At 58.3% G+C, this 15847-nt stretch overlaps 1 protein-coding gene across 12 annotated transcripts in view; it reads right to left on the minus strand.

Moving 5' to 3' along the window:
- The window catches only part of CAMTA1 (calmodulin binding transcription activator 1), an 842290-nt gene that overhangs the window by 66123 nt on the left and 760320 nt on the right, over positions 1-15847 (minus strand). For 11 of the 12 annotated variants that reach the window (XM_032394548.1, XM_032394539.1, XM_032394577.1 and 8 more), the window contains 2 exons: positions 14594-14720; positions 9651-9785 (listed from right to left, as the gene is read on the minus strand). In XM_032394548.1, coding sequence (XP_032250439.1) covers positions 9651-9785; positions 14594-14720 — 262 coding nt within the window. Of the gene's footprint in view, positions 1-9650; positions 9786-11713; positions 11876-14593; positions 14721-15847 lie in introns of those variants that run through there. The other variant, XM_032394581.1, reaches the window with a different exon arrangement.

Genomic DNA, 15847 nt, shown 5'->3' on the forward strand with positions numbered 1-15847 from the left:
GCCAGCACATCTGGGACTGGACACCTGGGGGGGCCTCCCCCTCTGCTGATGTCAGAAACCAGTCCCTCGGCGCGAGGGTGGGTGGCAGGTGGCTGTTCTCTGTCTCGTCATTGCGAATCATGGGAAGAAGCATCGGCCCGTTCAGCCAGGACACCCGAGCAAACACCGGCCGAGGGATGGCAACCACAATCCCCCACACCACCCATGGCTTCGAGCCAGCTCATTTCTCCTCGGACCTTGCGTCCTGGCTTCCAGAGCTTCCGCGGGTCTGGCTGCGCGGGGAGGGGTGCTCGCTGAGCCAGGAGTCAGGAGGGGCTTCTGTCCTGATTCAGCAATGGTTTGGGGACAAGTGGCCACCCTTCTCTGAGCCCACATTCCTGCCAGAAGGATGAGGAGGTTGGACTACGTGCTGACTGAGCTTCCTTCAAGTTCTGACTCCCGAAGATTCCAAGTTTCTTGCTGGTGTGTCAACTATTTCCACTCTGCTGCTGATTTTTAAGACATCTCCTGTTATTCTTATTAAGCATGGAGCATCTGACACATACCTGCCTGTCACTTTTTGTTCTCAAACAGGGGACTTCGGGGTCACAAGTGTAAAGCTTCCGCGGGTTACTGCCGTGGGGGTAGCTGGTCTTCGGCCTGGCAGACTATTTTGAATGGCTTGTTGTCACAGGTAGGGACGAGGTCACTGGGCTGCTCAGATGGATCAGAAATGTATGTATTTTTAGGAGCTTTGGAAAGGAGAGGCCTTGCTCCTGGCCCCAGTCAGAGGCTGTTTTGCTTGCTCTGTCCCGAGGGGAGCTGTCTCCCCTCACCCTGCTCTGGGACCTCCAGGACTCACTTCTTCCAGGGGCCCACACCAGCTCCGGAGCTGCCCCTGGCCTCTTCTCCTTGCTGATCACGTTCTGAGTGTCCAAGTCTTAGGACCATGGCTCCCCACGGCTGGATAAACCGATCGACATCTCCATTCTTTTCCAGGGAGGTAGATTCAGGAAGGCAGATCCCTGGAAAGGCTAAGGAAGCCAGCAAAACGCTGGCTCGACTGTCTGTATCCCCAGGCTTCTGGTCTCTTTGGGGCCCAGCTTGGCCAAGAGGCCTTTCTTTGAGGCTATGGCTTCGGGAGCACAGCTGCCCACATCCAAATGATGTGGTAGGATAATGGGAGTCCAGTACAATCCTCTGAGGAGCTAGGGGTGCAATTGCCCGAGTGGGCCAGCCAGGCAGGCTTTGGGCCCATCTGCAGGATTCCTGCATTCCAGCAACAACCAGGGGTTGGGGCTGAGAGCCATCTCCACGGGGTCTGACATCCACACGCCCTTTGGCGGTAAGTCACAGTTGGTTCCTGCCTTGGGGCTCACCCCCAGTCCCTGCACCCCAACAACAGAAGGCGAGGCAGGCAAAGCAGGCCCTGTACTTCCTCTTGCTGCACAAGGAAGGGCAGAGGTGGGGGAGGCACAGGACCTCCTGGGTCAGGTAGGAGTTGGAGAGCCTCCTGGGCCTTCCTGTCCTGCCCTGGACGGGGGAAGGTGTGTGTGGTGGCTCTGAGCTCAGAGACAGATTTGGCACCTTCTCATCCAGAGCTTTCAGCCACTTCTCTGGGTTCTTTCAACTCACGTTGCTCCTTCTACCTGAGGGCCTCCTTCCATGTGGCTTCCTCTGCCTAGAAGGCTCTGCCCCCCCTTCACCTGGCAGGTGACACAGCTGCCCACATCCTTTTTCTTGACACCCCCTCTTCTCCTAGCCTCCCTGGGATCACATCTTCTCATCTTCTTCCTGACTTGCTGGTTGCTCCTCCCCAGGCTCTTGGCCAGCCTCCTTTCTGTCTGACATCCTAACGTCTGGGAGAGCCCACGGTGGGCCCGCACCCTCCCCCCTCCTTTATCTACACTCTTCCATGGAACAATGGCAGGCAGCCCATGACTTTAAATTCCATCTATGAGCCGATGACTCCTAAATTTTATCTCCATTCTGGACTCTCCTTAACCTGCAGACTTTCAAATGTATACTGCTGACTCTAACAAGGCAATGGAGCATGATGGGACCAAAACCAAACTCTTCACTCCCCATCTCCCAAACCTATTGCTTCTTCCTACTCCTCCATCTCAGGGACTGATCCACCGTACTCCAGTCGTTCAAGCCCCAAGCCTAGGTATGACCCATCATTCTCCCTCATCCTCCATGTTCAAATCATCTGCAGAAGCCTTGACTCCAAACCCCAAACTGTGTCTCTTGGGGATCCATCATTACCAGCCCGTCGGGGTCCCCATCATCTCTTGCCTGCACCGTGAGAGCGTCAGGTGGCTGGGGGTCTCAAAAACATAAACCCGAGGGTGTTGACTCACCTGCAAAAACCCTCCCGTGGCCCCCATTGTCCTTAAGACAAAATTCCAGCTCCCTGCCTTGGCTGATGGGCTGCACGTGGCCTGGCTCCCGCTGACCTCCCTGGACCCCTCTCATGCCCCTACACCTTCCCTTCCTCTGCTCAGCCACAGATACCTCCTCAGCTCCTCCAATACGCCGGGCTTGTTCTCTCCCCGGGAACCTTGTTCTTGTTATTCCCCCAGCCTGCAATGTTCTTTCCATGCTCTTACTGTGGCTGGCTCCTTTCCTGTCATATTGTCTTCCCATAGAGGCCTCCTCGGATCCCCCCAACCTGAAGTAGCCACCCTGGCACCCTCTACCAGGCCACCATTTTAAGCACCCTGATATTTTCCTTTGTGATTTATTTGTTGTCTTTCTCTCCCACTGGAATATAAGCTCTGTGCAAATAAAGGTTCCCCAGACCCTGGAGCAGTGTCTGGTGCACAGTACATGAAGAACCGATGGCACCTGGTGGAAGGAGGCAAGACGAGAGGCCAGGAGACTGGTTTGCACACATGAGGTTATGTTGGGCTGTGTGAAGGTGGTGGACAGGGGATGCAGAGAAGCAAGAGAAATCGGGGGGACAAAAGCGCTAGGATGGTGATGGGGTGCAGGGAGGGGGCGACTCCTGGCTTCCTGGGGTGGGGAATGGTGTAGGAGATGGAGGGTTGCAGGGGGACAACAAAAGAACAGTAGTGAGTAACATTTGGGACATGTTGACTTTGCCCAAGAGAAATCTGAGCAGAGTTGTCCCAGGGCGCAGTTAGATGGATGGTTCTAGATCTGAGACGAGGCATAACGGAGGAGATGTTGCACCTTTACCATAATGGGAGCCCTGGGTGGGGCCAAGCCCTCAGGGAGAAGACAGTGGCCCAGGAGAGAGCACCCCATTGCCTGTTCACGGCCATTCAACTTGCGGGCTCTCAGGACCTCTGACCCCATTGACCGCCCCATCCCCTTGTGAGGCCCTCCAGACCCTAGGCTCTGTGATGACACCCTCTCCTGGTCCCTCCGCCTCCCCTGACTGCTCCTTCTGGAATGTTCTGTGAATGTCCGTGTAGCCTGCTTTCTCCTAGGGCACTCTCTTCTCCCTCTGCCTCAGAATGTGACCTTATTGGGAAATAAAGTTTTTGTAATTAGTTAATTACAGATGTAAGTAGTTATAATGAGTTTCTACCGGATCGGGTGGGCCCTACTCTAATGATTGGTACCCTTATAAGAAGAGAAAATGGGGACACAGAGACAAGGTGCCGTGTGGTGACGGAGGCAGAGATGGGAGTCATGTTGCCGCTAGCCAAGGAACGTCAGGGATCATCAGCAGCCACCAGAAGCTGGAAGGGTCAAGAAGAATTCTCCTCTATTGCTTTCAGAGGGAGCATGGCCCTGCTGACACCTTGATTTTGGACTTCCAGCCCCTAGAGCCTCGAGAGAATATATTTCTGTTTTAAGCCTCCGAGTCTGTGGTCGTTGGTTACGGTAGCCCCAGGACACTAATGCAACGGTCAAGGATGAGTTGGCTGAGCCTCCCACCTTGACGCCTCATGATGAGGCAGGGAGCAGGCAAGCCCATCCTATGAGAGCACCCACATCTGCCCGAGCTCTGGGGCTCCCTCCACAGATTTTCCTTTGCTTCCTGCAGCCAGGAAGAAGATGCAGAGTCTGCCTCCTTGGCCTCTGCAGATGCTGGGCTTGCTTCTCGGTGCTGGTTCTCTGCAGGGCACCATTTGTCACTGCTGCAAGGAGGCGGGTGAGGCCCAGCTCCAAGGTGACCCATTCCCTGCCACACAGAGGAGACCTTCACAGATCCATCTGCTGTGGCCCCAGCTGCAAAGAGCAGGAGATCACTTCTCCAGGAGGCATCTGAGGACCAGGCCCCTTGGTCCCTGGCTAAGGAGGGCTAAGGATAGACACCCACCCCCAATCTGTAACGATGTCGACCCCACAAAGATTGATTATGGGAAGAGTGCCCATGCTCTGAAGGAAGGCACTGGCCAGGCAGGCTGCAGCTCAGAGATGGGGGTATTCCTCCCACTCAGCTTCAAGACCCACGTATAAGATCAGGTCAAACCAGCTGCCGCCTTGTCTCGGGAGTGAGGTCTGGGGCACACGGAAGAAGGTTAGCTCATGCAAAGAAGTACCCATGAGCTAACCCACTCCAGATGAATGCCAGAAGGCTCTGGGAAGTACCCACTTCTTCCTTATGCGGAGGACCCTTATGTCAGGGCTCCTCAAGCTTCTCCTCCGAAGTCCTCCCAAGCACAGGTGAGGGTGGGCCTGCGGGCACTGGCTATGGATGGACTTCAAGGCAGCTCTCCAAAGTCAAAGACAATTCACTCCCGCCGTATGTCTTATCTTAAAAACTCTTGTGAATTTTGTATTCAACTCCATAAAATCAACTGCCTTATTTTTAGTAAAATAGTAACATTCCACATTATTTACAACTAAATTGTTTGGCTCTGTGCATGTTCTCCCATGTGGACAGTTCAGCATCACTCCACAGGTGCAAAGGAGGATAACTGGGAGGTGGACTGTGGGTCTGCAGGAGGGAGGGAGCCAGGCAGGGAGCAGCTGGTCCAAAACACCCTGGAGAGTCACTACAGGAGGGAGAAAAAACGCCCGGAGGCTTCTGGGGGCCAGTCTCACAGCTGGAATGGTGTCTCCTGTTGCCACTGGGCTACCCCCAGGGTCTCTAGGTCAGTGTGTGGTCTCTGGCTCCTGGTGGGCGGAGCCTGCTCTCAGGGGAGAGGCTGGAAGGAGGACAGCCACATGGGGGAGGAGGGCAGGCAGCCTGGAGGTGGGGGGCCGAGCCAGGGACCACCCCAGCTACACATCTTCCATCTGTTAGCATAGAGGGTTCGGCCAGAGCAGAAGGCCAAACTGGGAGGCCAAATCTTGCTTTTCCTTCTCTCCACCTCCTTAGTAGGGAGTAGCTCTCCCTACTCTCAGTCTTTCCAGATGTCTAACCCCGAGGCAGGCTGCCCTGGAGGCTGGCTTACTGGATAACCCCCTCTGGCCCTGGTGGGTGCCCACCCTGCCCTGGGTCTTCCTATGCAGGAAGCAGGCACCTAGTATCTGAAGTCAGTTCTAGCCCCTGCTCCCCACTCTGCTGGAGATGAAAAGGTCCCTCCCCTGCCCCTGAGGGTCAGCAGGAGGCCTGCCCTGGTGGCCAGCTGGCGAGCCCAAGAAAGCTGCATCCAAGCCTCACTCCAATCCTCTTGCCCAGCAGAGGCCCAGCTGCCTGAGAAGCAATTGAAAATAGAGTCTAAGTCTAAGCAGCTTAGTGGGGTTCCAAGAAGGGGGCCAGTGGGGTGGGGTGGGGCCCAAGGGACCCTGGGGCTTCTCAACCTGGCCTTGGGAAGAATTAGATGGCTGCAAGTGAAAGAACAGTGCACCCAAAAGTCCCACTCATCTTCTATTCCAGGGACAGGAGTCACTTAAAGGTGTCCCAGTGCCCTTGGTGAGATGGGAGCCCCACCCCCTCGGCTCCAGAGCCGCGGTGTCAAATGGCCTGGGTTTATTCTCTTTGCAAACACAGGCACGGGGAGACCATCTAAACGGACAGCACATCCTCTCCCTGCGAGCACAGCCCCGGCTGTCGGCTGTCTGTGTCTGCAGGGCCCAGGGCAGGCAGAAGAGACATTCCCCAGAGTCCCTCCACAAACGTCTCCGGGGTAAACTCAGTCTGCCTGCCTCTAGCCTAGAAGAGGTCCCACTGTCTTCCCAAATGCACAGCTGGCCTGCCCGAGACACTCTGGGATCAGGCCCTGGGAAATCTGTGCTGAATTTGCACCTTTGGGGTAAGACATGGTGAAAATGGTAGTTCTCAGAGTAGCCTGGCCAAAGCCAGCCACCGTCCCATCCACCCCGTCAGCCCTCGCTGCCCCCTCTCCCTGGGATACTCCTTTCCATCCCTCTTGGCTCAGCTGATGCCTGCTCAGGCTTGATGTCTTAGGTCTGGAAGCCTTCCTGCCACTGGGCTGGATTAAGCTCTTTTGATGTGTCTGGTGGGCACTCATTCACTCACGCACACATTCACAGGACAAAGACGAACTGTGGCCTACAACCTGCGAGCCTGTGCTAGGCAGCGGGGGTCCAGGCAGCCAGGGCTGGGGGTGGGTGGGGAGGGGAGAAGCCACCTAGGGCTGGCGGAGGAGCTGCAGCTCCCGGGACTGGAAGCGCTGCGCTTCCCAAGGGCTGCCCGAGCTAGCTAAGTGGCCGAGGCAGCACCCCTTTCTTCTCCCCCCACCCATCTCCTCCCTCGGTCTCCGCCTGCATGGCTGCGCTCGGCTGACATTTTGGGGCCAGGGTACCGAAGCACGTCGCCGGAGGAGATCGCCCCCCACCCGGCCCTGCGGCTCAGACCAAGGCTGCGCCGAGAACAAAAGCTGCGCCCCCGCGGCCGCGCGCGGGCGTGCGGGTTTGCGGCGCTCCTCGCTCGTGCCCCCGCGCGGCCTTCCGTCTGGCAAACATCCATTTCAAAAATCAAACGAAGGCAGAAATCCTCTTCCCCAAACATTTCTCCCCGCCGGCACGGGGGAGGGGCGGAGAGCGCCCCCGCGATCGCGAGCTGGGCCACGGAGGCGCAGGCAGGGCCGGCCGCTGGGCTGCGAGAGCGCGGCGCTCCCCGCGGCTCGCTGGTCCCGCCCGGCTGGGGAGAGGCGCGGCCCCCCGGGTGCGCGGAGCCCTGCCGCAGTCGGGCGGGCGCGACGCGCCCCTGCATTGCAGAGCGCCGGGGTGGGGGGGAGCGTGCGTGCGTGCGTGCGCGTGTGTGCGTGCGTGTGCGTGCGTGTGTGCACGCGCGCCGCCCGGCCGCCGCGCCCCAGTTTGCTCGGCGCTGCAGTCCCTCGCCCCCTCCCCTCTGCACCCCCTCTCCTCCCCCTCTCCGCCGCAGCACGCGCGTCCCCACCTCCCAGCAGCTCCCAGGGCGAATCTGCCCAGTAACCATGGGGGCGGGAGGGGAGAGAGGAGAGGGGAGCTGAGAGGGAGGCTTCCGCAAGCCTGGCCCCTGCAGCGTCTCACTGCCAAGCCACGGGGTTGGCCCGAGGCCCGGAGACCCCTACCCTCGGGGCTGTCCCAGCTGTCCGCTTGGCACGAGGCCGATTACGCCCTGGCGCTGCGGCTGCAGTTCTGGCCCTCCTCCCCCCACGGTTATTATTTATCAGGCCGGTGAAATCCTGCGAACCTTTTCCTTCGGTGGATAAGGCACTTGTACTCGTTTAGGGATACCTTCTGGCCACCTTCCCCTCCCATTACTTGAAAGGATACCTGCCCAAGACCAAAGGGAGAGGGACTCATGAGGTGTTGCAGGGGCCCTGGTCTGTTCTCTGTAATGGGGTGGGCCTCTCCCGTCTTTTCCCCAACCTGTCATCTCTCCTGTGTATTTTTCCAGGGGCTGGAGGATGCTTATTTCAACTGGAGGCCTCTGGAGGCCAGAGCTCCAAGTCCTCTTGGGAAGGGGCTGCTGGGGAGCAGGTGTCCAGCTTGGTAGCAGGCTCATTGCCTAAGGGACCTGGTATGGTTGAGGACTCAGAAGTGTGTTTGTAATGAAGCAGAGGGGGTTTTCCTTCCCATCGTCTCTGTCACAGCATCCTCCCCTGCCCGTAACCTCCTGGTACAGCTTGCTCTCTGGGCTTCCATGGGGGGGAATGGCTGACATTTCCTGTGCCCCGAGGCACTGCCTGGCTGAGTCTTGGCTCTCGGAAGGGCTCCATCTCCCAGGCAGGTCCTACGTTGGTCCCAGTATCCTCCAGTCCATCCTGGTGAGGTGACCTGGTCACTCAGGGAGAGCCAGGACTCTGCAGAGTACCCTGCTCCATTTCCCATTTGTTCTGCAAAGCTGAAACCGGATTTCCTGAACGGGAGCCCCTGGTCACCCTGCGCTTCTCTGTTACAATCCTGCAGGTCATCCTCACAGCTCTGGCTGGCTCCAGGCTTGCCCAGGGTGGCTGCCAAGACCAGCCTGGTGCTCCCATGCAGCTTCTGCCAGGGTGCAGATCCCTGCTGACCCAAAGCCACCTCTGGGAACAGCTCGGAGGGTTCAGTGGCCAGGGTGGCTGCCAGGGACCCTGTCACTGCTGGAGCTGAGCGGGGATGAGGCTGAGATTTGCACATGGGGTGGCTCAGGAAAGCGGCCCAGGGCAAGTGCCCAAGCCCAGAAAATCCTCCAGCAGCCAGCAGCAAGGGGGAAGTCTGAGAGTTGACAAGGCAAAGGGCTGCAGTGTGCAGGGGAGAGGTGCTTAAGGAAGTGATCCCTGCAGAGGGCCCAGGGGCAGCTTAGTTAAGGCGCACACCTCAGGCTGATGAGGTCTCTGGCAAGTACCCCACAGACTGGCGCTTCAGCAGGCTGTCCTGATACTGACGTGTGTGCAGCCATCCCTCCCGCTCTGTCTGGGGGCAGAGAGCCGACTACCAGCTCAGCTCCCCAGGCCAGCTCCAGGGCTTCTGCTAGGCATGCTCAGAGCTGGGAAGCGCAGCCTCTGACCTAAGCATCCCCCACCTGTCTTTGGCAGCTTTTCTCTGCAGAGCCTCTGGTGCCAACACTCATGTTCAAGGCCAGTGGCTCTCAGAGAGCCATCCTGGGACAGCAGGTCCTGTCCCCTCCATTTGAGCCTATTGGAGCTCCCTGGCCCTCCACCCTCAGCCACGATGATGATCCTGCACTTGTTTCACATGCTCTATGGGGCAGAGGCTAAGGTAGAAACAGCCTAGAAGCTGGGGGTGACAGGTGTTTGTGGGCTTCCGTGAGGTTTGGTTTGTTGTCCCTAAGAGGCAAAAGCACTTAATGCACAGCTCACCCCCCCCCCCCCCCCGCACCGCCCCGTCCAGGCCTTGGAACACGAAAGGAGCTGAGCCTGAGCCACCTCTCCTCAGCTGCCCACATTGCTTTCATCTCTAAGAGGCTTGGGACTTGGTGATGGCCTCCGGGGGCTCTCTCTTCGAGGACACCATAGAAATTGGCTTGGGGTGGGGGGCAACAGAGGATGCTCAGACCCTGCTTCTCAGGATCTGTCCAGAGAGGGACCTCTTAGCAACTCGGGGCTTTGTCTGGCCACTCAGATCCCCTGGCAGGACTGACAGCTGCAGGCCCAAACTCATATACTTCATTCTGTGCCAGAGAGAGATCCAGATTGGGGGCGGTGACCCAGTTCGTCCTTCTGTGGTGGAGACTTTTGCCCCGAGTGGATGTTAGGGAACCTGAATGCTTCCTTCTTTTCTACGCCCTGTGCACAAGGGCCCCAAGTGTCCCTTTTCCCCAGCACCTGGCAAGGCGACCCGAGCGCTGTTCTTACCGTCCAATGACAGCCAGTCATGCTGGGAGGAGGGGAGTGTGGGCAGGGCCCGAGCTTTGTACTCAAACACCACTGAGTTGGAGATGATCTGGTTGTTGAAGGCAACTTGTAGGGTCACAAGACCAGTGTCGTGGGCTGAAAGCAAAGGAAAGAGAGGTCAGGCTGAGGGGTGGGGGTGGGCACCCTTCAACTTGATGTACCACACGGGAACCTGGAGTGCCCCCTCCCCACCCCCCTTCACTGGGTGACCCCCAGCCTCTGCCTGCTCATTCCTTGAGGCCCAGATGTAGTGCTTCTTCTTCCAGGAAACTTCTCGGGACCCCAGACTCAGCCAGGTGCCCTGTGATCACTCCCATACCCCATATTGTAATTGCCTGTTTGCTCCTCGGCTCCCTGGCGAGGGCAGGTACTGGGAAGTCAGTGCAGATTTGCTGAATGAATGCATGAATGAATGGTTTGCAACCCTGCCCATGGCTGCCTGACTTCTCCCCCATCCCATCCATCCTAGATGGGGTCCAGGTACAGCATTTGCTTTGGAGTCTTGGTGCTTATTTCTGTTTCACCTTATCCTACAAGCTTGTCCTGATGCACTCAGCATGGCCTTCCATGTATTTTCAGAAGTTCCCCTGCCTTCCTGACGAGGGAGGAGCCTCAGCCGCGCCTGTTAGTCTGGGCCCAGGGGGGCCGATCTCGGGTGCTGCCATGAAGCTTGCAGCTCCCTCCAATGCCTAGACGGTGGGCTTTGGGCAGGCAGGCCCCTGTGGGTCTCATTAACTGTTCTGTCCCCAGCACAGGGCTCAGTGGAGAATGTATTGCTTGAATAAACAACTGGGACATTCTCACTGTTGGCAAGAAGAGAGCCCACCCCTGGCGGAAACCTGCTTCATTTCTGGGGCTAAAGGGGATGCACGGCTCCTGTTGAAATCTTGGGGGTCGTGGCCCACAGAGACGGCCCCCGGGGCCCAGTATGGGCGTGCAGGCTGCTCACCCCACCAGGCCTCCTCCTCTGGTAGACTCAGGGCTATGTGCTCTCTGCCCTGCTTTTTTGGAACACCAGATAGCAGTGCCCAGGGCCTCCCCAGGACAGATTTCCAGGGAGGACGCACATGGGGATCATGTTACTGTTTGGGCTCTTGCTTTGCAGTTTACAGACTTGAGAAGGCTGTCCAAGTCAGCTGCTCCCCAGGGCAGGGTAGAGCTCCAGCTGCCCTCTGAGGCCGACCTTACTTCCCGTGGGAAAACCAGCTCGTTGACCTGAGGCCTCTGTTCATTCCAGGTGGATGTATGATGTCACTGTCCCCAGAGCAGGTCTTCAGGACGTCACTGCCTCAGGGTGACCAGTGGCTTTTCCCCTCTGCTTTCTATCCTGGTGTGGTCTCTTAGCTCCAGACCAGAAGTTGAACTGGCTGGCTCCATGGTGGGTGGGGGACCCTCCCATAGGACCTCCTAGAGTGCCTCTCTGGGCAGGGGTGCCCAGCCAAGTCCAGAACCTCCGGAGGCCCTGACGGCGTCCCCAGGCAGACTTCCAAGTTCATGGTCACTCATCCTCCCTGGAGATTTGCCTTGTTTACCAACAGGGAGAAAGGGCAGCCAGCACACATCCCATCTGAGCCCGCTCAGCTCTGCGACTCTTAGCAGGCCTCTTGGCCTCGGCTGGAGGCTGGGGAACCCAAGGCTTCTCTGATGTTCTGACCCCAGGGGGCGGGGGGGGGGGGGGGCTCCTCAACTGCTGCTCTTCTCCACACCTCCCGGCATCTCCCGGCACTTGTACAACCTGTGATGCTAGAATGTGGCCGATCGAAAGCATCCCATCCTTCCCCAGAGAGACAGACGGAGAGGAGAGGACCTATCATAGTCTCCGTGTCCCGGACCAGCAGCTCGGTGCAGGCAGGCCATCGCCCCGGGCACGTCCTCGGCTCCCTCTCCCTCCCCTCATTCAGTCCATCAGCGCATCCTGGTCCCTCCACTTGTCTCTATCTCCCCTGCCACCACTCTAAGCCGAGCTGCCAGGCTTTCTCACCTAGAATGTTGCTGCGGGCAACCTCAGCCCCCCCGAGACCTACCTGTTCCTGCCGGGATGGTATCGGGGGGCCACATTCCAAATCCCCCACCTGAAACTGGTGGGAATACGTTGCCCAGGGAGCTCCCCTCCTGAAGTCAGGAAAGATCACCTCTCTGCCTGCTTCCTACGGTTTCCCTGTTTCTGTTCTTCCTCCCAGCAATCTGTTCTCCCACACACCCAGAATCATCTTTTAAAGACATAATTTAGATCACATCACTTCCCTACTTAAAACTAATGGCTTCCCATTGCAAGTGAAACCAAATCAAACTCCTTCCCGTGACTCAGAAGGATGGACATGGGCTGGTCCCCTCTTTCTTCTCCAGCCCTGCCGTGTTCGGCTCCCTCCACCTGTTCCACTCTCCCTCCAACTTGCTTGGCGATTTCTTTGTCTCCTTGTTTCTTTCTGTCTCTTGCAGGAGAATGTAAGCTCCGAGAGAGCTGGGCACAGGTCTGTCCTGATCACCTCTTCATGCCCAGTGCCAAGGTCAGTGCCTGGCCTGGTACATCCGCTCAACCGTTTGTTCAATTAATTGCTTCAAAAACGCAGTGCACTTGCCCACCTCATGTTGAATTTCACCGCTTGCCTTCGGTGACCTCCCAGGAACCCAGTGTGGGGCTGTCCTGCCTGCCAAGTCTTCTGGTTGGTGGCTTCTCCTGTCTCCTCCTGAGCCCAGGGGGGCCTTTCCTAAAGTCCCAGGTCTTCTGTCATCATCCCTTCACCCTGAGCTCAGTGCCCTGACTTGGTTGTCTCTCTCCTGTGCTTGGAGCACTACTGAGATCTTGTAGGGTGCAGACTCCATGCTGCGTGTGGTCTGTGGCCAGTGATGGTGGGGGACTGTGTTCCTGGTCAGGGTCTGGTCTCCTCATCAGGGTGCCAAGCTCATGAGCCTGGCGCATGGAGCACCTTCATGAACTGAGCCTGTGAACCAAGTGCTTCATGGACCTTCCTTCTCCTCTGCTCTCACCCATCTGACAGCTGGTTTTTCAGATGTCGAAATGGAGGCCCTGAGAGGTCAAGTACAGAGCTGAAGTCACCAGAGGATAACTGGCTGATCTGGGATGTGCCGTGATGCAACTGGTCCAGCACCCAGGATGCGCCAGGTCCCAGCCTGGGACATTGTCCAGAGGGCATGCAAAGGCCAGTCTTTTTTGTGGAGGGGTCAGATAACCTAGGACAGGCAAGGTCTGGGTCCTCAGCCAGGAAAGAACCAGGTACAGGAAGTGGTTTCTATTTATAGGCCAGGGGAGTCCTGTTCCAGCAGCAGGTGGTGAGTGGACAGTGTAATAACACGCTGCCCTCGCCCCCTACCCCCCTGGAGTAGAGGTGGTGGGGAGTGGTTGCTGCATTAGCCACGCAGCCCTGAGCCATGCTAGGCTGACCCAGCCTGGGCTGGCATCCTGAGGGCTGTGCTCCAGACCAAGCGGGGCTGCCGGGAGCAAAGGGGGCTAAGTGGGTCCTCTGGAGCTGGCCAGGCAGTGATGGGGGCAGGGCCAGTAGGGGGAGGCCACTATGGGCACCATCCCTGGCTCCCTGAGATGTTTGTGGTGAAGGAGATGCTGAGTTCATGTGGGGGCTGAACCTGTGAACCCAGTTCTGGAGCATTCTGCTCTTGGGGGGGGGGGGGGGGGGGCCCGGGGAAGGGGGGGGGGGGGGGGGGGGGGGGGGGGGGTGGCTGCACAGGGAAAGGAGAGAGAGAGAAGGAAGAACATTCCATGTAAATCCAGGAGCCCCAGGCTGGAGGGATGGTGTGGGTGGAGGCAGAGAGCTGGGGTGGCCCAAGGCCCCCACTTGTCTTCCCTAACCCTTGGCCTCCACAGGGAGCACGCTCTCCTTTTGTAGACTCCTGGCTTCGGATAACACGGGGTAGGGCTCTCTCTCCATTCATTGCCTGGGCAAGCTGGACAGGCCATCCCTGGAGCTAATGTCAGCCAAAGGGTCTTCCCAGCACCAGCGCAAGGGTTGGAAAACAAGAACCCTAGGAACAGATTCCTTCACAAATACTGATCTCCTTCTTGGGATGTGCCGGGGGGAACGCCTAGTGACCAGGAAAGACACAGATCCTGACCACAGGGAGCTGGCAGGCCAGAGGTCAAGGAGTCAAGCAGACAGGGACATCAAGCTAAGCAGATGACGATGAGGGAGGGAGGGTGAAGGTCAGAGCCCAGGGACAGCAGAGGGCTCTTGCCCCTGAAACTGGCAGCAAATTCTGTGCACGTGCCTTTTTCAGGGCCCAGGGTAGATGGTTTCACATTCTCAAGGGTGGATGTGTAGATTATTCTTAGTGTGCAGATTATTCTTAGTTTGACTAGTTTGACACACCCCCCCCCCAGCTGCCACCAGGCCTTCTCCATCCCCCTCTGAGCTGCTCAGTGCCCCGGGGCACTGACCCTGTGGGCCACATGGCCTGGGCTCCCTCTCGCTCTTGCTCTCCTGGCTTCTGGTGGTCTGGAACTGTGGGAGGCACGGGCCAGAGGAGAGAGGGCTGCCTGGTCGCTCTGACCCCAGATGCGGCTCCTCTCGGGCCCCTCCCCCTGCCTGGCTCTCCCCACCAGCTCCAGGAGCCTTTCAGGTTGAGGGTGGTTCTAGCTTCCTGCTGTGCCTAGTCCTGGGTGTGTCAGCCTGGCTTACTGGCTGTCCAAACAGTCCCTCATCGTGTTCGCTTCAAAATCCCAGCTGAGCAGGCCTTGTAGCCTTGTCTGACGTGAGCTCCATGAGCCTAAACTGATGACATTATACCAGTTGGTCTGGGGCCCCTCCATCCCAGCAGAGGACACCGAGGCTCAGAGTAATGACGCGACTTGTCCCAGGTGGCTCCCAGGCTGACCCTCCGTGCAGTGCTCCTGGGGCCCCCACACCCATGGCGGGGGCCAGTCTCCTCACCTGGGCAGTAGCAGCGCAGAACCCCGGGCTGAATCAAGGACGCAGGCACTGAGATCTGGTCGAACAGGCAGCTGTAGTTATTGCTGGCTTCTTGCCATGGGCCTGTGATGAGAACCTTCACTCCTCCCTGGAGGGGACAGAGAGGAGAGGAACGTCAGCCACAGAGGGAGGGAGGGATGGGGACGCGGGCCTTCCAGGCTGCCCCTGCCCCATGTGCCTGGTGAACGTGCACACTCCTGGACTCCAATATGTCCTGACTTTCGAGAACCGCTGTCTCAGGATGGCGGCAGGAAGACCGCATGTTCCTTGCCTTCCTCAGTTGGCATCCAGAATGGTGACCAGCGGTTCTAACCCCTGACCCTCTCCTACATAACTTTCAGTTCTAGGCAGAAGGCAGCACAGAGTTGTTCAAACCTTTTCAGCACAAGATGCACCTGAGAACCAGCTGGCAGGAGCCCTGGAGGGAAGGGGAAGGGAGGGAGGGAGCTTTTTCTGTCATTTACTTGTGGACAGGTTTCGGGAACCCCTAGTTTTGAAAACAGTCCTGAGCATGTGAGTGTCACCCCACGGATGGGGAGTTCTGGTGGGGAAATGGGGAGAGCGGTAGGATCCCCAGGGTATAGTAGGGATGGTGGGAGAAGGGGCAGGGATGAGAAAGGCTGCAGAAACAAAATGGCGAGGAGGGCTCAGAGTGGCAGGTAGAGATTGTCCTGAGCAGGACAGGCGCTTAGAGCTGGGGGCTGGGGATGCTGGCCTCTCCGGCTCTCTGTGGGTGGGCCACCCCAGGCTCCAGGCACCTTTCCCAGCAGGGGGCCAGGACCTGTGCGGGACAGGGTGGAGAGCGCCACCTAGTGTCCAGGCTGCAGAAAACTGAGCAGCATACCTACTTGAGGGGGAGGGCAGAGGGGTAAGGGGAGCAGGCCCCCCTTTCCCCACCTCCCCAGGCCAGAGAGGCCAGACCTCAGCTCTCCTGCTCCTGGCCCCTGCCAGAGACAGTCTCCTGCCCAGTCACCAGTTCTTGCGTGGACTCTCTCTGGCACTGGCCCACCCCTCCCGTGGAGGGACCCCCAGCCTCAACACAAGGCTAACTCCCGGGCTGCCCACAATGCTCGTGGAACCCAGACCTGGACCAGGGCTGGCCTTGGGCACCAACAGCAGGAGGGGTTGTTTCCAGGGATGAGGTGAGGGAGGCTCTCCCACAGCCCAGCAGCGGAAGGGCTCTCCCGGATGGGCCGGCATTCCACCTGTGCTCTT

The sequence above is a fragment of the Phoca vitulina genome, unplaced genomic scaffold (genome assembly GCF_004348235.1).
Source record: "Phoca vitulina isolate PV1807 unplaced genomic scaffold, GSC_HSeal_1.0 scaffold2, whole genome shotgun sequence".
NCBI lineage: Eukaryota > Metazoa > Chordata > Mammalia > Carnivora > Phocidae > Phoca > Phoca vitulina.